The sequence below is a fragment of the Eschrichtius robustus genome, chromosome 9, assembly GCF_028021215.1.
Source record: "Eschrichtius robustus isolate mEscRob2 chromosome 9, mEscRob2.pri, whole genome shotgun sequence".
Classification (NCBI taxonomy): domain Eukaryota; kingdom Metazoa; phylum Chordata; class Mammalia; order Artiodactyla; family Eschrichtiidae; genus Eschrichtius; species Eschrichtius robustus.
The window spans coordinates 70,171,261-70,191,366 of NC_090832.1; the positions used below are offsets into that span (position 1 = coordinate 70,171,261).

The 20,106-nt window shown below is 39.3% G+C and overlaps 1 protein-coding gene and 1 pseudogene across 2 annotated transcripts in view; both read left to right on the forward strand.

Annotated features, from left to right (window-relative positions):
• RARS2 (arginyl-tRNA synthetase 2, mitochondrial) overlaps positions 1 to 20,106 on the forward strand; it is an 86,730-nt gene that overhangs the window by 54,205 nt on the left and 12,419 nt on the right. For both annotated transcript variants that reach the window (XM_068550867.1, XM_068550868.1), the window contains 5 exons: positions 3,252 to 3,307; positions 5,657 to 5,740; positions 8,495 to 8,571; positions 17,219 to 17,377; positions 18,417 to 18,523. In XM_068550867.1, the coding sequence (XP_068406968.1) occupies positions 3,252 to 3,307; positions 5,657 to 5,740; positions 8,495 to 8,571; positions 17,219 to 17,377; positions 18,417 to 18,523 (483 nt within the window). The remainder of the gene's footprint in view (positions 1 to 3,251; positions 3,308 to 5,656; positions 5,741 to 8,494; positions 8,572 to 17,218; positions 17,378 to 18,416; positions 18,524 to 20,106) is intronic.
• On the forward strand, positions 18,582 to 20,057 carry LOC137769700 (Y-box-binding protein 1 pseudogene; annotated as a pseudogene).

The following is a 20,106-nucleotide window of genomic DNA, read 5'->3' on the forward strand; positions in this document are numbered from 1 at the left end:
TGTTGGTGAGAATGTAAATTGATGCAGCCACTGTGGAAAACAGTATGGAGGTTCCTCAAAAAACTAAAAATGGAGCTACCATGTGGTCCAGCAATATCACTCCTGGGTATACATCTGAAGAAAATGAAAACACTAATTCAAAAAGATACATGCACCCCAATGTTCATAGCAGTGTTATTTACAGTAGGCAAGATATGGAAGCAGCCTAAGTATTATCAACAGATGACTGGATAAAGAAGACACACGTGTGTGTGCAGACACACACACACACACACACACACAATGGAATAGTACTCAGCCATAAAAAAGAATGAAATTTTGCCATTTACAGCAACATGGATGGACTTGGAGGACATTGTGCTAAGTGAAATAAGTCAGACAGAAAAAGACAAATACTGTATGTTATTATTTATATGTGGAACCTAAAAAATAGACTAATGAATATAACAAAAAAGTAACAGACTCACAGATATAGAGCACAAACTTGTGGTTACCAGTGGGGAGAGGGAAGTAGGGAGGGGCAAGGTAGAGGTAGACATACAAACTACTATGTATAAAATAAGCTACAAGGATATATTGTACAGCACAGGGACTATAGCCAACATTTTTATAATAACTATAAATGGAGTATAATCTTTAAAAGTTGTGATTCACTGTTGTATGCCTGGAACTTATATAATGTAAATCAACTATACTCACTTTTTTAAAACAATGCAAAAGCTATGTGAAAGCTTTTTTATTATTAGATAATATAAATACCTAGTTTTTAAAAATTCAAAGATTATAAAAGGGTATTCAGTGAGAAGGATGTGTACTCCCTAACCTAGTTTCCCAGTTCTCTCCATATGGGCATTCACCAATACCAGTTTCTTGGTTACCCACCTAGAGATATTCTGTGCATTTGTAAACAGATCACACACATTATTTGCTGTTCTTCTCCTTGCTTTTTTCATTAAACAATGTAGCTTACATTCCTTTAATATCAGTACATCCAGGGCTGGCTTATTTTTATTATTTCATAGTATTCTGTTGTCTGGAGATTTTTTTTTTTAATCAGCTTTATTGAGGTATAATTACATACAGTACAATACAGTTCACCATATTTCAACATGTAATTTGATGAGTTTTGTCAAAGATGTCCAGGTCTCATTACCACCACTACGATTAGGAGATATAACAGTTTCTCTTTTTTTAACCTTCATCTGTATTACTCTCTTTTATTCTGCTTACTTTGGATTTGGTTTGAGCCTCCCTTTCTAGTTTCTTACAGGAGAGCTTTAGGTCATTGATTTGAAACCTTTCTTCTTTTCTCATATAAACATTTCATGGTATAGATTGTTCTGCTTTAGCTACATCTCACGAATTTGCTAGTAAGGCAGTCCTAAGGGTCACCCTGTTGGCTGACGTTCCTCATAGGGATCACAGTCCTTCACTGTCCTGTTGTTTAGTTTCGTAAAACCAGTGTTGTATATATCTTTCTTGTTTCCTGGTTGTTTTAACCCTATTGAAGAACATTTGCTTTCTTTCTAAATAATGATTAAATGAATATCGTCATAGTTTCATGACTTCACAATTGTGCACAGGTATCTGTAGGATCAAGTTTTTAAATTGTAATACCCTTAAAAGGGTAAATATTGATAACAATGCTTTGGAGACAGACCAAAATTAAGCTCTGTTTTTACCACTTTTTTTTTTTTTTAATATAAATTTATTTATTTATTTTATTTCTGGTGCATTGGGTCTTCTTCGCTGCACACGGGCTTTCTCTAGTTGCGGCCAGTGGGAGCTACTCTTCGTTGCAGTGCGCAGGCTTCTCATTGCGGTGGCTTCTCTTGTTGCGGAGCACGGGCTGTAGGCGCCTCGGCTTCAGTAGTTGTGGCACGCGGCCTCTAGAGCTCAGGCTCAGTAGTTGGGGCGCACGGGCTTAGTTGCTCTGCGGCATGTGGGGTCTTCCTGGACCAGGGCTCGAACCCGTGTCCCCTGCATTGGCAGGCGGTTTCTTAACCACTGTGGGAAGTCCCTTTACCAATTTTAACCAGCTGTGTTCTAGTTAATATATCTTTTTTTAATACTGAAAAACTTATGAAATTTTCAAACATACACAAAATAGAGGAAAGGTATGTTAAGTCCCATAGGCTCATCACCCAGGTTCAAGAGTCCTCAAGATATTGCCAAATTTGCTTCATTATCTTTTTTCCTTTTTGTATCTCAAGTCCCTCATCACAAATAAAAGATGAGAGTACCTTACATCACAGCTCTTCTGAGCATTAAGTGAATTAATGCATGTAAAGTGTGTCAACACTGTGCCTGTCAGATAGTGAGTGTGCTCTAGAAGCATTTGCTATTGTTAAATTACTGATTACAACGTCTCAACCACCAAGAGTAATAAATGTGTTGCTTGAGAATTTGGAGTGGTAAATCCTATTTCTGGTTATCCTGGGAAGCTTTATATATAAATACTTCTATATTTTTGTTTTAATTTCTGATACAATAAATATTGATAGATATTGCTCATATAAGCAAAATTTCTTTGGGGTCCCCAATAATTTTTAAGAAGTTAAAGAATTGAGAAGTAGTGCGCTAAACTTAATTTCTAATAATGTACATTGTTTGTATCAAAACATATGCCTGAATTTCCTCATCTTTTTATCAGTCCTCAAATGTATCTGCTTCCTAAGTGTGCCACTTCTGTGTATGTTATGTGACTACCTCAGGAGTCACAGGATTGGGCTTCCCTGGTGGTGCAGGGGTTGAGAATCCGCCTGCCAATGCAGGGGACACAGGTTCGAGCCCTGGTCTGGGAAGATCCCACATGCCGCATAGCAGCTGGGCCCGTGAGCCACAACCGCTGAGCCTGCGTGTCTGGAGCCTGTGCTCCGCAACAAGAGAGGCCGCGATAGTGAGAGGCCCGCGCACCGCGATGAAGGGTGGCCCCCGCTTGCCGCAACTAGAGAAAGCCCTCGCACAGAAACGAAGACCCAACACAGTCAAAAATAAATAAATAAATTTAAAAAAGAAAAGATGACTACTATCTTTAAAAAAAAAGAGTCACAGGATCAATTTCACTAAGGATGGTTCTTTCTGAGATCTAATTTATCTTTGCTCTAAATGTCTAATCTTTAACTATCTTTGCCCTAAATTACCAAAGGCTGTAGTCCACAATTGTATTAAACTATGGAGCTATAACCTAGTTCATTTTAGAACTCTTGTTCTTAGAACAGAAAAAATAAACTTTTGCAATTATCTTGCAGTTCACCTAATGTTGCCAAAAAATTTCATGTTGGACATTTGCGTTCTACCATCATAGGTAAGTGTCATTAGTTTCACAGAAAATACTGAGCATGCCTTTCGGGGCTGTATTTGGTAATACAGTCTAATGGTTTAAGGCTTAAGTAACAAAAGGACAAAAAACAAGTTGAAATTTATATGAGCTTAATGCTAATTAAATATGACCAAAAAAATGGAAAAAATTGGTTTAGAAATGGCAAAAAGAATTTGTTTCAAAACCAAAAGATTAACTCAGAAACCAGGTTTAACTGGTATGTATGTTTTGATTTTAACTTGTTAAAAATACGTATGCATATGAAGAAGGACTGAAAGATGCCAAAATGAAAATAGTTATATGGGATTGATAGTCATCCTCCCAATTTTTTTGTTCATATTTGTTTTATAAAAGAAACTCAGTCTCAGTCATGTGAGTACTAACTGGAGTTTTCAAGACTGAAAATTGAAACAAGACTATCCTAATAAAGAGAGATTACTATAGTGTTGTACTTCATGGCTGTAATGCTTCAGTGTATAATAGGCTTATGGTTTCCATTTACTTAAAGCATGACATTGTGTAGCAGCCCAATCTTAAAACTGCAGTTAGAATTGTATAATATTAGAATTGGAAGGGATTTTGGAGTTTATCTCATGTAATCTGTCTTCCAGTATAGAAATCTGTCTTTTGCATGCTTACAAGAAAGTCATTTATTCCGTACTGGAATACTTTAAAGACTTGGAGAAATCAGTATTTGTGGCATAGATTGTTACCGCACTAGTCAGCTCTCATTGTTACAGAGTTCTCAAGCAGCATTTTAAAAGAGGAAATGACAGGACTTGATGAAAAAGAATATAAGAAATACAATGTATAAGAAAAGCTGTTGTCTTACATGAGTAAGTCAAAAGCATAGGGTTGAACGTGATAGTTGTTTGACAGTTGTTAAGGGAAATATTTGAACCGGGAAGAGATAATTATTGAAACTTACCATGTTAACTGTTTTCATGTGTTATCTCAACTAGTTTCCCAATAGCCCTGTTTATTAAGTACTGCGATTATAGATGAGGAAACTCAGATACTAAAAGTAACTTTCCCGAAGTCACACAGCTAGTAAGTATTGCAGCCAGGATTTGAAATTAGGCAGTCTAATTCCAAAAGCCTAGGTTCAGACATTTAGTTGGACTTATAAGATACTAGGGTGCTAAGAAAAAATAGGAATATAGTCTGAGTACCAGCTGCAAAAGGTGAGTCCTGTTGCTGAGACCATATACCTTGGGAAAGTCTAGAAGTAGGGAAACTGGAGAAGTAGCTGCAGTACTTTGTCAGCTATGCATATTGGCGAGGAGTTATTTGCAGAAAACTAGATCCACTCTAGTAAAAGCAGGAAGGAATTTACTATGGGATATTGAATAGTTTGCAAAGTTGTTGGGAGTGCTGAAGAAGCTTTGGATTAAGCTGACATAGATGACTCACAAAAGTATACCACAGAGCTTGATCATCAAGGGAGCTTCTGCCTTTTCTGCGATCACTGCCACTGCCACAGTCAGGAAACTGCCACTACTCCTGCCATGCCTTCTAGAATTCAGACTAGCAAAAGAGGCCACCTATACCCTATCTTTCACTTCCCTTGGAGGTCAGATGACAGGACACTAGGACCTCTAGTAGTGATGCCACTAAAAAACAAAGCCTCCACTACTGTGCTTGTCAGAAAAAATAAAGGTAGCTCCCTTTCCACCTCATTTCTACCTTCTAGATCACGTACAAAGTGTATCAAATTGCCCAAACCTAAATGACTTCTGGAACCCTAACTGCCAGAGATTCTGAGGAGTGTTATTTTTAGCTTTCCAGCCTCTGCAGTATGTGAGGGCACACTAGAAGGAGAGTGGAATAGAGGTCAAATGTCAAACCAGCATCAGCAGTACAGGAAGGTGGAGGCCTTGGACTGCTATGTGCTGTTAGTTAGGGAGCGGCATGAGAGGATGGACTTCATGATTGAAAGAAGGTGGAATGGGCTACCTAGAAAAAGAGAAATCAGTATGGCTAGGTTCTTTAGGACATAGCCAAATTACATATTTCTTGTTAACTACTGAGATTCTGTTATTTTCTGTCCTTGGAATTGACTTGGAATCGCAATTACTTGAACATGTGTTCCTAACCCCCATTAATGTTGTTGAAAATTGTGAGATTCTTTAGAATAACTACCTCCTCCAAAATAATTCCTTACTCCCTTTCCATAACGTAGATGAAAACACAATAATGAATGTTTTAGTAAAAAGAAATTGTTAGTAAATTTTGCCAAAAGAATTTTCAGTGTTATGCTTTGATATTAGAGAAGCACATGGTTCTTATACCAAAATGGATAATGAGAAACTGTGTATTTTATTGATTTACTAGGAAACTTTATAGCAAATCTCAAAGAAGCTTTAGGACATCAAGTAACAAGAATAAATTATCTTGGAGATTGGGGCATGCAATTTGGTAAGTAAATTTGAGGTTTTATTTTTCATATCATTAAGTTTAATTTCTTTTAATATCTCATTACTTAATCACCTGGACAGAATATGGGCAGAATTCCATTGGATGAAGTAGTGCCTCCTACCTGTTTTTTTCCCCTAATGGCTCTTTTGCATAAATCGTGTATGTTACTTATTAGAGTAATTCTCACCATACAAGTAAGTTTTCGGGGAGGAAGCTTCATACAATCAGAACGAGACCTGATAAATACAGACTTTTTTGGTTTTATTAAAGAAAAGTAGCTTACATTCGTTAGTTAAATGTAGAAGTAAGTATTAGGGAAAAAGTAAGCCTAGGTATACACCCTTCTCAACCACAGCCCTGCCATTTTTAAAACTAGTGAAGTCCAGCCTCCCTGGTCCATCCTACATGAAATGTCGTACCCTGGGCCAGTGGCATAAAGGAAGAACAAACTGGGATACTTTGGCTTCCCCTTAAATTGTACAAGTGGCGGAGGGGGGCGGTGAGGGTGAGGGTCAAAAAGAAAAGAGAGAAAGAGAAGAGTGAGACCCAAACAGTTCAGTGCCACAGATTATCTCTAATGTCATGAGTTTACTCAGAACCATTCCTAGCTCATATACTGCAGTAATCAAGGTGTGGAAGGACAAGATAAATGAAGTTGCTATGGTAGTGAAGGACTGGTAGCATGTGAAATGCGAACTTTTTATTAAAATCTCTGGCAACTACCAGGTGCATTTTAAGATTCAGCCCTAGTGTCACCTCTGAAAAGTGTTCTCTGACAGCCAGACACACCCTTGCCCACTTTCTCACATCACCAAGTTCCTAGTACCCAGCTCTACTCAAATAGGCTTCTCTCTTACTGTATTCTTTTGTGTGCTTCTCTCCTCTGCTAGGGGAAATGTTCCATGAAAGCATGGGCTGTGTCTTACTTATTTTTGTATCCATAGTGCTTGGCACTTAAGAGGCACTCAGAATGATGAATGAATCTGTCTTGGGAAGTATTTCACAATACTACTCCAAAAGAAAGGCTGTGTAACATTTTAAAGCTTCTGTAAAGCGCCAGTTCTGAAGTTCACTGATACTGTTATGTTCCATATCTAGTGAAATGAAATCAGTTTCCAAAAGACAGATTTATCATGACCTTCTCTTCTGAATATTATCCTTTCAGTTAATCAGAATCCTTTTTACACCCTAAAAAGGGTACAACTTGAACCTAACAGTGCCCTTACTATTCACTGTGGAGGAACAGAAAACATGCCCTGCATTTTATAAACCCACCTGCAGTTCACAGTGGGTACTGAGAGGTTTGAACTCTAGGCTGAACAGTCAGATTTAATAGATGGCATCCACTTTATATCAGTTTGGCCGATTCAGGCATTTCACAGCCATTAGCAAATATGTGATTATGATATTCATTACATTTTAGCTGCAGGATTTTATTGTAGTGGTTTTTTTTCTAAAGGACTACTGTGGTTAATGATCTGTCGACATTTCCATTATAACCATCATTGTTGAAGAGTTTTAATTTTGGCTGTTCACCTATCCCCTATTAAAAGTTGGCAGACAGTTCCTAAGTACAGAATTAGTTTTTGAAAATGTATTAGGTTGAATATTAAATGGAATTGGCCTTTACTTGTCCTATTTCTGTTTTTTAGAACACTCTTTCCACACCCTACTCCCAAGACCCTGAATCATAATCCCATTTGCTTTTGCTTGAAAGTGAATAGTGCTGGTATATGTTTTAGTCATCCTTCTAGTTCCTGTCTAAGCCCCAAAGATTGTCTACCCCGTGTTTAGTAACATCCCACTTTCTGCTGAGCCTACATAGAAGAATGTACATCAGCAAGGCCCAGTGGCAATTGCTCCTTTAGATCTGAAGCTAGGTAACTGATACAGTTGTAGAAACAGATTAGCTTTTAAAGTAATTGCACTACCTGTAGTTACTCTTGGCCCAGGCTGCATCTATCCTTTCGATCCAAAATTGTGGTCATCTTTTAGCAAAATATCTTAAGAGTATAAATATTCACAGTCCATACTAAGGATTTTCATTGTAGTTTACAAACCTCAATTATTTTTTTAAAAAAGGTTGAAATTAATACCTTCCCTGAACTTATCATCAAAGACTAAAAGAAAAAAAAAATTGGCAAATAGAAGACAAATCAAAGCAGATCAGCCAGATCAAAGCATTATGTCACTTGGTCACCTTGAATGGGAGAAGTAATCAGGGCTGTTTCAAGTTTTATCTTCAGTTATTTAAGAATATTGTAACACTAAGCTAATCCTACCTTGTTTTATTTTCACACCTACGAGTTTAAAAAGTTAGTTTTGAAAACACTTTCCATCAGTTTCTTTTCACAAATTTTGAGTGTCTAGTGCCTGGCATCACGATGTCCTTCCACAGAGTAGCTGCTCAATAAATGCTTGTTTTATTAATGTCTTGTAGGGAGGTTTTGGGCACCGTTAGCATAAAGATAAATTAGTCCCAGGCTCTGCCTTGGATGAGCTCATAAGTCTTTTGGTTTCTGTGGAATTAATTTCAGTGAGCTCTTCAATATATTGAATTTATGATTCAATATATTGAATTTGACCTGTGTCAGTTTATGGGGTAGCAGAACGTGATAGTGTGTGTTTTGCAATATTTTCAGGATGCATAATTATGAGAGGTTAATCTTTTTATAGAACTATACCTGTTCCCTGCCATGACTGTTCTCTACTGTTCGATTGTATAATTTTTTCATTTATGGATTACTGTGCTAGGTCTTTTGGGAACTGGCTTCCAGCTGTTTGGCTATGAAGAAAAACTCCAGTCCAATCCTTTACAGCATCTCTTTGAAGTAAGTTGGCAAGAAACAATGTTCGAAAATGCTTCAGCTTATTTTTTCAGAGTACAGTGCAGCTTCGTAACATATTTTTAATCCCAGAGGTTTTAAAAAAAAAAAACAAAACTGTTCCTTAAAACAAGGACCCAAAACAATTGAAAATGTTGCTTATACTTTACTAGGGAGTTCCTTTCATTTTCGAATCCAGGTGTTTCTTTTACTAGTATTTTAGTTGATTTGGGACAGTATTTCTCCAGGTATAGAAACTTCTTAGCATAAACACACAGAATAACATATTCAGCATAGAACTCTTTCAGTTTTTATTAGTTACGTACTGCAGTTTTCTTCATGTTAATAAGTATAATTCATTTAGCCTTGAGAAAACATGAGTGTATACTTTTTTGCTCTTGTTCTGATGTGGGGGAAAGCACATGTGTTTCTCTGAATTTGTGTGCACTTTTTTCATTTTTCTTTAAGCTCCTTTTCCTGCCTTTTGCCCAATGTGAACTTCTTTCTGTTCTACCTCATTTAGTCCGTTGGATACTCTGCTTTTCTGTCCTCAGTCCTTCCTGGAGTTCATTAATAAAGCCCTTCCTGTCCAATTAATCTCAAGGGATGTGTTTCCTTTTCATTGTCCCAGTTGTTATCTCTGCTGTTTCTGGGCCTGACAAGAAGGAACACAGATACTATGTCAGCCACGCTGGTGACATACCAGGGATCAGACTAAGGATGTGTATGAGGAAGAGCACTTGCCAATCAATGTTTTACTTCTCGAGCCAGAGCCACAGAGAGCACTTCATCATTTTCCTTTTTGTTGAATTAGTTTTCTCCTGCAGCTGGCTTTGTATCAATAGCTAAATTAACAAAACACGTTCTGATTCTTAAAGACCTTTAAAGGTTTGTGATTTCCTAAGTCTTTGCCTTCACTCTCACTGTAAATGCCTACATTTTGATTTATACTATTAACCAAAAGATTTTTTTTCTCTCTTTCCCATTAAGAGTTTTATTGATAGTCAAGAGTTTAAAAATTAATAATTCTTTATGGTTGTCTATAAAGCCTGCCACCTTAGTGCCTGGAATTTTTACTGTATTATTTTTTAAAACTTTGAATAATCATGAGTATTTTTTACCACGAGGTTAGTGAACCTTTCGTCAGATCCAGGCCCCAGAGACAACCCACGGTGCAGGAAATACAAATACCCACTTGGAGACCTTCTGCGTTGAGAGAACATTTTTAAGAATTTAGAGTACAGTTTGACATACGAGAGTTACCACTCTCATCTTTCACCCACCCAACCTCAGAAGTTTTTAATTTAATCCTGTAAATTGTAAATCTTTCTTGCCCATAATGTTTTAAATATTTTAGTAAAATTTGTTCTTAAACTCCATAGAAACCTAAACATATGTTTCTTTCTATGCAGTTTAATACAGTGTCCTGCCTCTTGAGACTCATAAGAAGTGGGAGATCGGACATCTCTGTTAGAGGTTGTTAATTGATGGACACACAAAAGGAAGGAACAAGGGCAGGGGGTACTTTTATGAAAAACTGGAAACTCAAGGCACAGTGTTGTTGCTTTCATTCAGTGTTCTTTTGCCTAGTAGCTTCATAGGGGAGCAGTATTTATAGACAAAAGAGAGCAAGTCAAATACACCCACCTTGCTGTTTGTAATAGAAGATAGAAATCCATTTAGAGTACTTATCTGCTCTCTTCCTCCTTCCTTTGCAGGATGGAGAAAATGCAGAGCCTAAACTGGCAGCCTCTAGGTTATTTTATCTTTGTGCTAATTTTTGCAGACCCAGGTGCATTTTAAAATTACAGCTGTCACTGTAGATTACTTTCAACAACAACGTTTAGTATAAATGAGGAATTTTTTCCCTTTTTTTTTTTTGGAGCGTTAAGCAAATATTAATAAATGATTTTACCCTCTTCCTAAACAGAAAACCTGAACCTTGGTTGAACCCATTCTTTTCCTTCTCGAGTTATACTTGGAGCTCTTTGAGAGGAAGGACCTGTCTTCCTGATCTTTTATCTGCAGCCTCACACACCCGTGCCTTGCAGTAAATGCTTGAATGAATTTGCCTCTTCCATTTAAGTTGTGGCATAAAGAAACCTATTGTATAGCTCCAAGGAAGGGCTAACTATCGTAGGACACCCTATTTATCATTGGTCAAAAATCTAACTTATTTTATTATGCAGTTTACTGATGAAGAACCCAAGGGCCAGACCCAAGGTTCCAACACAGGCAGTTTGGCTCCGGAGTGTTCTGTGCACTGCACTGCACCGCCCCCCACTGGCATTATGGAATGCCTTTCTGAGCCATTCATTTCCACTGCTTGTAATTACTTACAAAGCATTTTCCTTTCTTTCGTCCTTGAGTTGCTGTACCAAGGGCACAATTAGTAGTTTAGTTTTGGCAGTTTCAACCTTCTGGCGTATTTGTTTTGAATTTGGCTTCGGCCATCCAGGAGCAGATTTCGTGGCCTACATCCCTCTAAATTGCACCATGATCAGTATCCCCCCAGTTCTGGTTTCTTGGCCAGATTAGAAATGATATTATGTGATAGTTTTAACATTTCTTTTCTGTGATGAAAATATTTACAACTACAGTCGTTTCTCTACTGCATTTCCACGTTTGTGCTTTGCTTTATTACTGGTGTTTCTCTGTACCTGTAGTCATTCTTTTCCCAGGACATCTGGCCATGCTGTGCATAGACCTAGGACTTTTGTTAGCCAACATTTGAAACCTTTCCTTTAGTTGTTCTAATTTGTTGTCACAAAACGGGAAGTGGTTTTTAATAGTTCCTCCCCCCTGAATCGGCTGATGAGTTAAATAATATATTTGCTGTTAAAATTCGCACTGTTGATTCAAAGAAAACATTTGTAGTAAGTTTTGGAATACTTATCAAAAAGGCTTTCCACTTGTATCTAAAAGTAATTTCTTATGATAAGTTAGTGTTAAATCTAAATCATGGGCATATGGGAGTCATCATTTACTCATACCTGTTTTAATAATTTTTAAAAGTAATTTCTCAGGGTTCCTCCTAGATTTAAACTACTTGAATGGACCTTGATAACACTGTGCCTTTAAGAACGTATAACCCAGCTGCTTTTTCTGCTTTTGGTTTTTTGTTTTGGGGTTTTTTTTGCCCTAGAAGGTTTTAGAACTTGACTTATTGGTGTTGCATATTAATTTGGATTTAGTGAACTATAGAATTCCTCTGAAATATGAGCAGCCTGCCATAAGAGGTACATATCATGCCAATAAAATATGCATTAGTCCTGTACCGTGGCACTGGCATTTTTAAAGTTTCAAAATGACCCCTATAGTATTTCATTATTTTTACCCTGCCCCTTTCTGAAAGGATTTGAGGTAATCACAGTGATGGGTGTTTAATAAAAAAGACATAGAAAGTCAGAGATGATGTATTACTAGGTAATATTAGATAACAGACTTCACCGTGAGTTTCCCTATATCAGTAGCAAAAAAAAAAAAAAAAAAAAAAGAAGTAATAAAAAGAAAATAGGACAGGACCAAAGCACCAACCTGATGAGTGATAATGTTTACTTGCTCCCGTTTTTTAAAATGTGGAGGAAGTGTTCACTCGTCAAGAGACCGTGTGTTTTCTGGCTTTCGAATCTCAAAACAACTTCTCAAACTTAAAGTAATTCAAGACTAAATTGATTCTAGACATATATAGGATTATTTATGCAGTTAAAAATTCTTATTTTTTAAAGAATTGAATTCAAAAGTTATTTGTTGGTTTAGGTCACTTTACTTTTTTCAGGAAAAATGACTGTTATGGTTGGTGTGGATTTTACTCATTATAACACTTACCTACAAGAAATAGCTTTTAAATTCTAAACCTAGATTGGAACACAGCCATCACTTTTGAGAGCGGTGGGACTCAGCTTAAGTCAGTGTTAGGGATTTCCCACCTCCTAGGTCACACTGAGGCTCTTATGTGCATCCCAGGGTGGCCATGGAGGCCTTTTCTTGGCTTCAGTCCACATTGGTCTTGACTCACAGGCCAGTACCCAAGCCTACATGATGCCATAGAGGCACACAGCTCTGCTTATTTGACAGACTTGACCTGGAGGTCTTGCTGTGGCCCAGTTCCACAGGCCCAGAGACCAGCCTCCCTGTGTAGGGACACTGTGAACCGTTGCCCTCTGAGGGCCTGCTGCCACCTGAGGGGCTGCTCAGCTTCTCCTGCTCCCGGGAGTGTTTCCCTCAGCTCCTCCTCAGTCTAGGCAGCTCTCCTTTCCTCTCTGCCTGCAGCTTCTCCGCTTCACCATTGCTCTTGGCCATCTTCCGCAAAGCCACGTGCCTTTCTGCCTCACCCCTACTCCCCTGGGACAGCACTACAGTGTCCCATTGCCCTCTGAGCGTTCTTAGAGCAAGGATGGAAATACCGAGCAAGGCCAGAATACATGTTAAGAGCTCAGTCATTATCTCACCCTATTGAAATGTATGAAAAACACTTCCTTCAGCATGAGGAAAGTATTTATTAGGCACGGGTGCATGGTGATCTACAAGTTAGTAATTATCACCCTTGGATAAAGGTGTAAGGTATCATGGATGTTACTGTGTATGTACAGAGGATAAAAATAGGAGATTCCAAACATTAAAAGAAGATGAAGGGATGGTAAAATGCTGTTTATATGCTGATAATGATGTACTAATGAGAAATTTGGTAATTAATAATTACTTCAAATGAGTTATTTTTTTACCTAGGAAGTTTTGACTTTATTAGCTGTTTGATGTATTGATGTATTAAATTATAATTACATTAATTTGAATTTCTTTAATATTTCATTTAACATCAGGAATCAGTCTCAACCAGAGAAATTTCCGATCAATACATGAAACATGAAACTAAAAATGAGCTTGTTTGAATTATAATCATGAATTTGATACATGTTATTTTCTTAAAACTGAGATCAAAATTAAATGCATTCTAAGATAGAGGGCAAATAAACATTCAGATAAAAGGGTCTTTAGTGTCCAAGTTACGCTAACCATCCTTAGCAGTTACTCTCAGTTTTAAAGACAGAAATAACCAGGGATGGGGTTTTAGAGCCCTGCACCAAGGAATTCAGCTGTGCCTATGTGGCTAATGGTATTCTAGAATCAAATTTAATAAGAATAAGAGGGAGTGAGAGCATTTTCTACTACTTTAATTTTTCACACTTATTTCTTTACATTTGGGCAGATCATCCCGAGAGCTGATTATAATTAATCAATTAAATTAGAAATAAAATGTCATATGTTTTTTGGCAATCCCAACATCTAGAAATAGTGAAAAGGAAGGATTAATATTCATTTCAGTTAAGTCTCAGACATTTAGCTTACTCTCTAACAGAAATACAGCTGGCTTTTGCATTCTAGTAACTAAAAAGAAAAATTGTGTTTCCATCCTCAAAAACACTTTTCTGCAGCCACACTCTCTTATTTATCATATCCAAATTTAAAATTTCCTTTTTATTCCCTTTGAGTCTGGATCTAACCCCAAAAGGGAGCTGTCTTCAGAATGCATACTTTCTAAGGGTAGAGTGTTCATGGTAACTGTAGATTAAAAACTGTCTATAGTGTCAGAAATGCAGAGTATAAAATTTACTTTGTGAAGGAAAACGCATTTCTTTTCTAAAACGTTGATGAATGTTAACAATTAGTTTTATATAGTGCATTTACAAGCAGATTCTTAAGTGCTAATTAAGGCTCTTCTATTGTTTGATAGTATCAGTTGATTTTCAGTAATGTTTGGTTTATCACTACAAATTGCTGAAATGCCAGGGTTCTTCAAGAATTAGGAAGGGCTTTTTGTTATGTTTTAATTATTTCTATTTTAAATTTTAAGAAAGGGAAAAGATTCTGGTGATTTTTTTTTTTCTAAAAATATTCTTATCAATATTTTGAATGCTTATTAGATTTCTAAATGTTTGGCTATTTGAGTTTAGGGTCCTAAATTTTTTTAAAAAAACTAATACCTTTCCTCTTTTGAAACTAAGGATATTTTTTGTATATTTGCTTAGAAATCGAATACACACATGTACACACACATGTGTATGTGAGAGAGAGAGAGATGGAGAGAGACGGGAAGAGAGAGATGGGGGAAGGGGGGAGAGATTAACTTTGAATCACAAGCCATTTATAGACACATATATATCTTTACTCCTGTAGGCTGGACTGTTACACAGTTGTCAATGGATAGGTCATTCAAAGGTCAGGAAGTCTGCCGATTATTATCTTACAGTGACTGTTTTCCTATGCCTTACCAAAAATCTTCTTTCTCTGTTTTCTAACTGACTTATTCATAGGACCATGTAGAAATTAATTTTTTATGATATGTGTGTCAGGTCTCCCAAGATCACCCCCAGGTTAGGGATTCACTAGGACTCACAGGACTCAACATATAGTTGTACTCACAGCTATGATTTATTACAGCAAAAGGATGCAAAACAAAACCAGCAAAGGGAAAAGGCACATGGGGGGAAGTCCAGAGGAAACCAGGCCCAAGCTTCCAAGAGTCCTTTCCTAGTGGAGTCACCCAGGATGCATTTAATTCCTCATACAACAAATTGTGACAGCGTGTGTGAAATGTTGTCTGCCAGGGAAGCTGACTGGTAGGTTCGATTGGAGGTTGATATGTAGGCACCCCCTGTGTAGCATGTAGTAAAATTCCAAACTCCCAGAAGGAAAGCAGGTGTTTGGCATAAACCATATTGTTTGCTTAAACAGTTTAGGCACCGTGAGCCACTCTTATCAGTTAGGTTGGTGGGAACATTCTCAAAATTCAAGTTCCCAGAGGCCAGCCAAGGGCTAACCTTGCAAACAACACATTTTAAGGATAACAGTTTCCAGGCCTGCTATGTTAACTCTTTTCTGCACAATATGCTTTAAAGAGGGGGAAAAAAAAGATTAGGTAGTTTTAACCTTTATTTAGGAGTACTGAGTTATTTACTTCTGCCATTCCAATAATTAACATGAGCCATCTATGAAAGGTGAGACATTTTTAGCTTGAGATAGTTGTTTAATGCCCTGTCCCTTTTGTTGGTAAGTATCTAGTGAGTATAAGCCACATTATGGTTGTCCTAAAGTATTCTCCAGCAATAAAATCACTTTTTCTACCCAAATGCTGCTGCCATGATATTTTGATATTACTGTAAGAGTTTAGAGGCCTCATATTTTTTGGTAGTTTATTTGCCAATTTTTATTACTTTCATGCTACTTTAATAGCTTTCTGGAAAAAAATATGAGGATAGTAAATTTATTGTTCGTGCTTCACCCTGGAAGTGAGTTACAACTTGTAAGTAAAATCTTTATAGTCCGTAATGCATAACTTCAGTATTACTTGAGCTGTAGTGTTGATATTTTTATGTCATTTATGAACCTTGCATTTTAGAGACTGGAAAATGATTCTGTGAACACAGAATCCTAGAAGTGGAAGAGCCCTTAACAAGCCATCCAACTGCACTCCTCTCATTGGGTTGGGGCAGAACTCAGCCAGCCAGGACGGATGGTGCAAAAGCACTCCAGGAGTGCGTGCTCCACACGGTTCTCAGGAGCCCAAGTCGGAGTATAACTAAGTTAACTATCCCAAAGGTCTTCCTAAATCACCTGTTTTTTTCTGGTCTTTGCAGATTTAGAGAACAGTTTAAAATTTTTTTCATTAAAACAACGGCTGAATCACCCTGTGGCCTTTTCTTTTCCAGATTGAACCATTCTACTAGCTTCAATCTTTTCTCAGAGAAGTTGCAGCAATAATTTCACTTTTTTTTTTTTTTTAGAAGTAATGCTAGCGTGGTCTAAACCAGGCATTCTTTTTTTTGGCTGCAGCGTGCGGCATGTCGGATCTTAGTTCCCAGACCAGGGGTCGAACCTGCACTCCCTACCGTGGAAGTGCAGAGTCTTAACCACTGGACCACCAGGGAAGTCCCTATTTTTTTTAAATTTATTTATTTACTTATTTTTGGCTGTGTTGGGTCGTCGTTGCCGTGCACAGGCTTTCTGTAGTTGCAGCGAGTGGGGGCTACTCTTCGTTGGGTGCGCGGACTTATCACGGTGGCTTCTCTTGTTGCGGAGCACAGGCTCTAGGCACGCAGGCTCAGTAGTTGTGGCTCGTGGGCTCTAGAGGACAGACTTAGTAGTTGTGGCGCACGGGCTTAGTTGCTCCATGGCATGTGGGGTCTTCCCGGGCCAGGGCTCGAACCCGTGTCCCCTGCATTGGCAGGCGGATTCTTAACCACTGCGGCACCAGGGAAGTCCCTAACCAGGCATTCTTAACCTAAGGGTCTGTGAACTTGGATGAGAAGAAAAAATTACATATTATTTTCAGTAACCTCAGTCAGAAATTTAGCACTTTCCTCTGTTACTATATCACAAATATTTTTTAAAATTTGAATAATTGTATTTCAATGTAATTATTTCCTTTATAAGCCTATGTATTTTACTTTATGCATTTTGAGAAGGGGTTATTAGGGCTCACTAAGGTAAGGGTCCATGGCAAAAAAAAAAGAAAAAAAAGGTTACACTCTGTGACGAGTGCACTTGTATAACCTTTAAATGAGAATTCTCCAGATTGTTTTGTTTTCTTCTTTTCCTTTTTGGAGATAACAGTGACTAGTAATGTACTTCATTTAATGTACTATTGTGCCTTTAGGTTTATGTACAAGTTAATAAAGAAGCAGCAGACGATAAAAATGTAGCAAAATCAGCACATGAGTTCTTCCAGCGATTGGAACTGGGCGACACGCAAGCACTTACACTCTGGCAGAAATTTCGGGACTTGAGCATAGAAGAGTACATTCGGATTTACAAGGTGCCCGCCCACTCTCCAGCTCTCCTGTCATGTGGTGCAGCTCTTGACGGGTACTCCTGGGTAGGAAGGTTGCTTCTGAAGCTCATATTTTAAGAACAGATTTGTCATTTGTCACTGAGTTGATAATTGGGACTCAGATATTGTTCTTTGGGCTGAAAGTTAGAGCTACAAAATAAAGCCTGTGAACTTCACAGGCTGAATGTGAAGTGACATCCTGATACTTCATTTCAGTTTGGCTTTTCTGTTCTCTCTTCTATCATTCCTTCACTTTTTCTTAATCATTTTTTCTTCTTTTGCTTCCTTAGGCATATATGTGACAGCTATAAATTTGTTTGTCTAAAAACATGTTGGGGGTGGGAGAAATACAACAGTGAATAAAAGAGATACAAGTTCTTTTCTCATGGACTTTACACTCCAGCATGGACACAGCAGATTAAACAAATTCAAGGCAGTGCAAATTCAACAAGAACATATACAGTCTGTTAGGTGGTGATGATGTATGGAGAAAAGTGAAGCAGGGGAGGGGGTGAGATCAGGTGTGCTGTCTGAAGAGAGTTTCAGCAAAGATCCCACATGGCTGGAGTAAGGAAGCAAGATGAAGAAAAGTAAGAGGAGGTTGAAGAGGTTGTAGAGTGGGGCGGGATGTAGGACCTTTTCCAGGGCTGTCCAGTGTAGCTTCCTGCTGCAGTGGAAACGTTCTGGATCTCTGCTGTCCACTATGGTAGCCTCTAGCCACATGTGGCCATTGAGCACTTGAAGTGTGAGTAGCGTAACTGAGAAAGTAAATCTTCGATTTTCCGTAATTTGAATTTGAATAGCCATTTGTGTCTGGCAACTCCCATGTTGGACAGCACAGTACCACTGTGAGGGCTTGACCGTGCGGGGGAGCCGTTAGGAAGGCTTGAGTCACGGAGTGACTTGATTTCATTCTTATTTTCCCCATCTGTCTGACAGACTGTAGAACATCGTATTTTGTCTTAGGGTAAGATAATAGGACACATGCGTAACTTTTTTTTCTTTTGTTTCCAAATCCTTTTAGCGTCTAGGAGTACACTTTGATGAATATTCAGGAGAATCATTTTATCGTGAAAAATCTCAAGAAGTCTTAAAGTTGCTGGACAGTAAAGGACTCCTACAGAAAACAATGTATGATCAGGTTACTATTCTTTAGAAAGTTATTCATTCTGCTTTGAAGTTGGTATTGATGTTTTCTCTCAGTAGGGACAGCAGAAGGTCGTGTGCAGCCTTCCTGGCATTTTTTACAGTGCTTTTTGCTCTTCAGAGTACTTTCCCAGATGCTGTCTCTTGCTGCCGTAGCAAAATCCTGGTAAGCTTGGGAGAAAGAATATTATCTTGTCGTTACATATGAGGAAACAAGCACAGAAAGTATAAGTGACCTGCCTAAGGTCACACAAGCTGATAATGGTATAACTGGAAGAGGGAAATAGACCTCTTTGTACTCAACCCTGCCTTTTTAAAAAGATTCCATCCTGTTCCAAAAGGATTTAAAGCAGTTTATAAAAACAGGTGTACTGAGTTCGATGGGTAGCGGGAGCGGAGAGCGGCCCCCAGAGAGCCCCGAGCAGCCTCACCGCCGCCGCCGGCCTGGTTGCCATCACAGCCGGGGAGGAGCCGCAGCCGTGAGCAGCGAGGTCGAGACCCGGCCGCCACCCTCAGCGCTGCCGACACAGAGCCCGGCACGACGCGCAGCGGCGCCGGAGCGGTGGCCCGGGCGGCCTCACATCGGCGGCGCCTGCCGGCGGGGACAAGAAGGTCATCGCAGCAAAGGTTCTGGGAACATAAAATGGTTCAGTGTAAGATATGGCTTCAGCAACAGGAACGACACCAAGGAAGATGTATGTGTACACCGGACTGCCGTAAAGAAGAAGCACCCGGGAAGTGCCTTCGCGGCGTAGGGGACGGAGAGGCTGCGGAGCTCCATGTCGCTGAAGGAGAAGAGGGTGCGGAGCAGCAGACGTTGCAGGCCCTGGGGGTCCAGCGCAAGGCGGTACACGTGCACCAGCCCGTAACCATCACAGCCGCTCTCCGCGTTGCAGGGGTCCTCCAAGCCACCTCCAGCAGAATTACCGGAACAGCGAGAGTGGGGAAAAGACGGAGGGAACCGAGAGCGCCCCCGAAAGCCAGGCCCGACAGCGCCGGCCCTACCGCAGGCGCAGGCACCCACCTTACTGTGTGCCGAGAGCCTATGGGCGTGCGGAGAGCCTATGGGGGTCGACCACAGCGTTCCACCCTCCTGTGCAGGGAGAGGTGATGGAGGGTGCTGACATCCAGGGTGCAGGAGAACAAGGTAGACCAGTGAGACAGAACGTGTATCGGGGTTATAGACCACCATTCTGCAGGGGCCCTCCTCGCCAAAGACAGCGCAGAGAGGACGGCAGTGAAGAAGATAAGGAAGATCAAGGAGATGAGACGCAAGGTCAGGTCGGCAGCCACCTCAACGTTGCTACCGCCGCAACTTCAATTACAGGCGCAGACTCCCAGAAAACCCTAAACCACAAAATGGTAAAGAGACAAAAGCAGCCGATCCACCAGCTGAGAATTTGTGCGCTCCTGAGACTGAGCAGGGCGGGGCTGAGTAAATGCCGGCTTACCATCTCTACCATCATCCGGTTTCGTCATCCAACAAGAAGAAATGAATATGAAATTCCAGCAATAAGAAATGAACAGAAGATTGGAGCTAAAGACTAAAGTGCTTGCTTTTTGCCTGT